Genomic DNA, 4615 nt, shown 5'->3' on the forward strand with positions numbered 1-4615 from the left:
ACTACATAATCATGCATTCTTGATTGTTGGTGGTTTACCCTGTTGGTAGGAGGTAACATTTGTGATTTTTACAGTTAACAACTTAATTACCATATTAACCCTTTACCTGCAGGCCTGTGCTCATGTACTGTAGTTTCTGGCTTAAGTATATGGAGTTATAGGGAGTATTTTAGCACATAATTGTGTGTCTACACACTGTGTGTGTATGTTAGAGAGGAAGAGAGCCATTTGCACACTGTCAGGGAAGGAAAGTCAGGAAAATAAAGTTACTAAGTAAGTGAAGTGTACCTAATTCAGACGTACAACGGTGATGCATAAGCATGTAAAATGAAAACATCCAGGAGTTCTGGCGTCTGAAGTTGTGGATGGGTAAAATAGCTGTTTTTTTTTTTTTTTTTAGCTTTCGGAAAACACGTCCTCCAGTAGAGTGACTTTACTTTTAGGTTAGTGTCTCAGTTGAGATCACTGAATTAGTCTAAGTGAGGTCTAAGTGCCCCTTTTCCATGGTGTGTTGCGCTCCACACAACCATACGTACATGTGCATGTTACTAAATAGACACCATAGATAGATAACTTGATAACATAATAAATAATCATTGACTAACCAAATCTAATCTACAGTTTAGTCCCCTACTAAAATTAGTATTAAAAGTAGTTTAGTAAAGTAAAGTAAAGTAAATTTGTTGCAGCCCTAAAAGTAAGTGCCGGGCCCTTTGATGCTGAGAGGTTCAGACTAAACAAAACAAAAACACTAGTGGACTTGCATGCATCCTCCTGGTCATTTAATGGTGACAAGAGCAGCAAGCAGCATGAAGAGAGGATTCACCTGTGCATGAGTGAAGGATTCACTTGTGAACGAATGAAGGATTCGCTTGTGAACAAGTGACGGATCTACTTGTGCAGCCTTCACAGCTTCACAGCCTGGCCCTTCATAGAGCCAGGCTGCACAATCATTTCCAGAGATTGTGCACAAGTGAATCCTCTCTTCATGTTGCTTTCTGCTCTTCTCACCATCAAATGACCACAAGGTCACATGTAAGACCACTTGCCTTTTTGTTTTGTTTAGTCTGCACCTGTAGACATCAAAGGGCCACACGTGCATAGCAACACTTTCTTTGTTTTTGTTTACTATGAAGACTCTGTGGTTGTGTGTACTCACAGACAACAAGATCAGTGTGCAAATGGCTCTCTTCCTCTCTAACATACACACACAGTGTGTAGACACACAATTATGTGCTAAAATACTCCCTATAACTCCATATACAAGCCAGAAACTACAGTACATGAGCACAGGCCTGCAGGTAAAGGGTTAATATGGTAATTAAGTTGTTAACTGTAAAAATCACAAATTTTACCTCCTACCAACAGGGTAAACCACCAACAATCAAGAATGCATGATTATTTAGTGCCATGGCTGTGCAGTCAAAAAAAGTGTGTTTATAATGTAAGTCTATGGGACAAAATGGGAGAAAAAAAGAAAATCCAGTGCTGTGCAAAAACTAATAATGCAATAAAGTCAATTTTTTTACTGATGTTTGACATGACCAAGACTGTAATAAAGGTTCAAAAGAATCCAGTCCACATTCACCTTTTCTATTAAAAATGAGCCATTTTGTGTGTTTTTTTTTTCAATTTTCAGCACCACCCCTTATAAAATTGGTGATTAAAGGGTTAAAATCCTGGGGGAAAATGATTTTTTCACTACTGTTGATTAGAACTGAAGTTAATTAAAAGGTCTATGCAAAAAAATTTAAAAAAAATATTTATCTAATATATTTTTAAAACCGTTAAAGTTAGGGGACGTTTTTGTCCCCGAACAACACATTAGGGAGAAAAAAAGAAAATCCAGTGCTGTGCAAAAACTAATAATGCAATCAAGTCAATTTTTTTACTGATGTTTGACATGACCAAGACTGTAATAAAGGTTCAAAAGAATCCAGTCCACATTCACCTTTTCTATTAAAAATGAGCCATTTTGTGTGTTTTTTTTCAATTTTCAGCACCACCCCTTATAAAATTGGTGATTAAAGGGTTAAAATCCTGGGGGAAAATGATTTTTTCACTACTGTTGATTAGAACTGAAGTTAATTAAAAGGTCTATGCAAAAAAATTTCAAAAAAATATTTATCTAATATATTTTTAAAACCGTTAAAGTTAGGGGACGTTTTTGTCCCCGAACAACACATTAGGGAGAAAAAAAGAAAATCCAGTGCTGTGCAAAAACTAATAATGCAATCAAGTCAATTTTTTTACTGATGTTTGACATGACCAAGACTGTAATAAAGGTTCAAAAGAATCCAGTCCACATTCACCTTTTCTATTAAAAATGAGCCATTTTGTGTTTTTTTTTTTTCAATTTTCAGCACCACCCCTCATAAAATTGGTGATTAAAGGGTTAAAATCCTGGGGGAAAATGATTTTTTCACTACTGTTGATTAGAACTGAAGTTAATTAAAAGGTCTATGCAAAAAAATTTCAAAAAAATATTTATCTAATATATTTTTAAAACCGTTAAAGTTAGGGGACGTTTTTGTCCCCGAACAACACATTAGGGTAGTGTTTGCGAACAATGCATGAGGGTTAATAGATAGTTAAAAGTTTATTTTTGGTCTAAAGCTTTCACAGGGGCGCTACATAATACACCCTCTGTATTCCCTGTAGTATTGTGCAGTGATGGCTGCACAAAAGAGATGCATCTTTAGGCCACATGGTCTGTGGGCGACTTCTACAAAGGAGGGATCTGTGTGCTCCATGGGTGCTGGACTAAGTGTGTAAATGATTGATTCTCTAACTTGGCCCAAAGCATATCCATCACTGTGTTGCAGTGATAATACACTGACTTCCAACAAAAAAACAGTAATTTAACTATTACTGCCTGCTGAATGTTGACCATTATGCTAATGATATATGAGCTAACAAAGTATTTGCATGGTTAAGATCCAGTTAATCCAGAATCAGTCTGAATGTAACCTGAGCCGTTGAAGACTAATTGCTTCGTTCTCAGTGATCTGCTCTACACTGGCTATAAACAACAATAACCTGCATGTCCTGTTGGAGCTCTTGGATCGTTTGTTATCCTTCAGCTTCACTTCAGCAGCTCTCAGCTGCTCCTCCAGCTTCAACTTCTCCTGATAGTCCGGACCTAAAACGAAAACAAATTACATTGTGGCCAATTAAAGCTGCCACCATCATTTAACAATCAATCAATCAACAAGTATACAGTTGAAGAGGGCTGTGGTTGGTTTACATACTGGATTCTTCAGCTTTGTTGAAAGATTTGCGGTATACAGAGTTAGAGTTGCTGAACAGCTGGTTGGTGTTCTCCAGAGCTCTCTTTTCCTGCTCCAGCTTGTGGATTTTAGCATCCAGCTCATCACCCTTCTGCTTAAGTTCCCCTTTCTCTTGTGCAACCTGGTGAAAAGCACACACAGATGATGCAAAAGTCTGGAACCATGGTGTGTGCTTCAGTAGACTATGTGTGAAGAGCTCCGACCTTAGTGATGTAGTAAGCCTGTGACTGCTCCCCCTCCGCCTCAGGACCTGCCTTGGTCAGGGTCACAACCTCAAAATGTTTCTTAATGGTTTCAGTCTTGGACAGTTTCTCATTGAGTTCAGCACTGAGACACAATGATTGACATTGAGTGATGTGACAAACCTTTGAGAACTGAGTGATTTGTTTTTTTTTTACCTGAGTCTCTGCCTCTCCTGTTCACCGAGCTTCAGCTGCTGGCTGAGCATTTCTTTGTACACCTTGATCTCATCCTCCCTCTCTGTCATAGCTTTCTGCAGGTTCAGCTTCCTCTTCTCCAAAGACAGCACGCCGTCTGCCTTGTTGTACAGCAGATCCCTCATACGCTCCACCTCTAGCTTCATAAACTTGTGCTCCACCATGCTGTCCTGATAGGGAACCCATGAGTTTAAAATCACAGTGCATACAGCCTTTCTGTCAGGTCCATTCTTAGCTTTGAGGATTAGCTTTGAGCATTGTGGATCTTGGCTTCCTTCAGTCTAAAATACACAGAAACATAAAACAGACATTGTGTAGTACATTACCACAGCTCCAGTCAATACACACACAGAGCCCTGCTGTGATACACTGACTTGTCATTGTAGTCCTGGATGTCCTTCTTCATCGTGGATATGTGGGACGTCAGCATCTTCACATCAGAGGTTGTTCTCTCTAGGTTGCCTTTGCAGCTTTTCAGCTGCGGGACACACGAGAGTCAGTTCACTTATAATAATATCAATATGAAGGCAGTTTATTATTAGTCCACATTCAGCACCTCATCCTGCAGCCTGCCACAGTCACTCTCCTGCTCCTTCAGCTCCTGCTGCAGTTTTACTGCCTGTTTGTTGGCCACCGCTGACTTCCTCTCGGTTTCTTTCCTGTTGTTCCTCTGGATCTCCATCAGGTGCTTCTTCTCTGCAATGGCGGCCCTGTTTTCCCTCAGCTTCTGGTTGGCTTTTGCAAGTTGCTGCAATAATAATTTAAAAGAAAAGACTCCTGTGTGAATTCACTCTAGAATGAATGACCAGTAGATGTTTAATGTCCCATGCTTTACCAGTGCACACTGCTGCATCTCAGCATCTTGTTGCTTCATGTACTTGATAGTGT

General features: G+C 39.4%; 1 protein-coding gene across 1 annotated transcript; it reads right to left on the bottom strand.

Moving 5' to 3' along the window:
• Positions 1-3971: 3971 nt before the first annotated feature.
• LOC114430287 (coiled-coil domain-containing protein 39-like) lies at positions 3972-4615 on the bottom strand. The gene is made up of 4 exons (XM_028398595.1): positions 4563-4615; positions 4284-4475; positions 4102-4205; positions 3972-4008 (listed from the first exon to the last, which is right to left on the bottom strand). The coding sequence occupies exons 1-4, from the start codon at positions 4599-4601 to the stop codon at positions 3972-3974; spliced, it is 372 nt and encodes a 123-aa protein (XP_028254396.1). The 5' UTR covers positions 4602-4615.

This window comes from Parambassis ranga, unplaced genomic scaffold (assembly GCF_900634625.1).
Source record: "Parambassis ranga unplaced genomic scaffold, fParRan2.1 scaffold_22_arrow_ctg1, whole genome shotgun sequence".
Lineage (NCBI taxonomy): Eukaryota > Metazoa > Chordata > Actinopteri > Ambassidae > Parambassis > Parambassis ranga.

Excerpts from the sequence above, each read along its gene's own strand:
- LOC114430287 (XM_028398595.1), bottom strand. The coding sequence starts at position 4,601 with ATGAAGCAACAAGATGCTGAGATGCAGCAGTGTGCACTG. Across the intron at positions 4,206-4,283 it reads GTGGCAGGCTGCAGGATGAG|CTGAAAAGCTGCAAAGGCAA; the intron begins GTGCTGAATGTG and ends TGTGTCCCGCAG. Across the intron at positions 4,009-4,101 it reads ATCCAGGACTACAATGACAA|ACTGAAGGAAGCCAAGATCC; the intron begins GTCAGTGTATCA and ends TGTGTATTTTAG.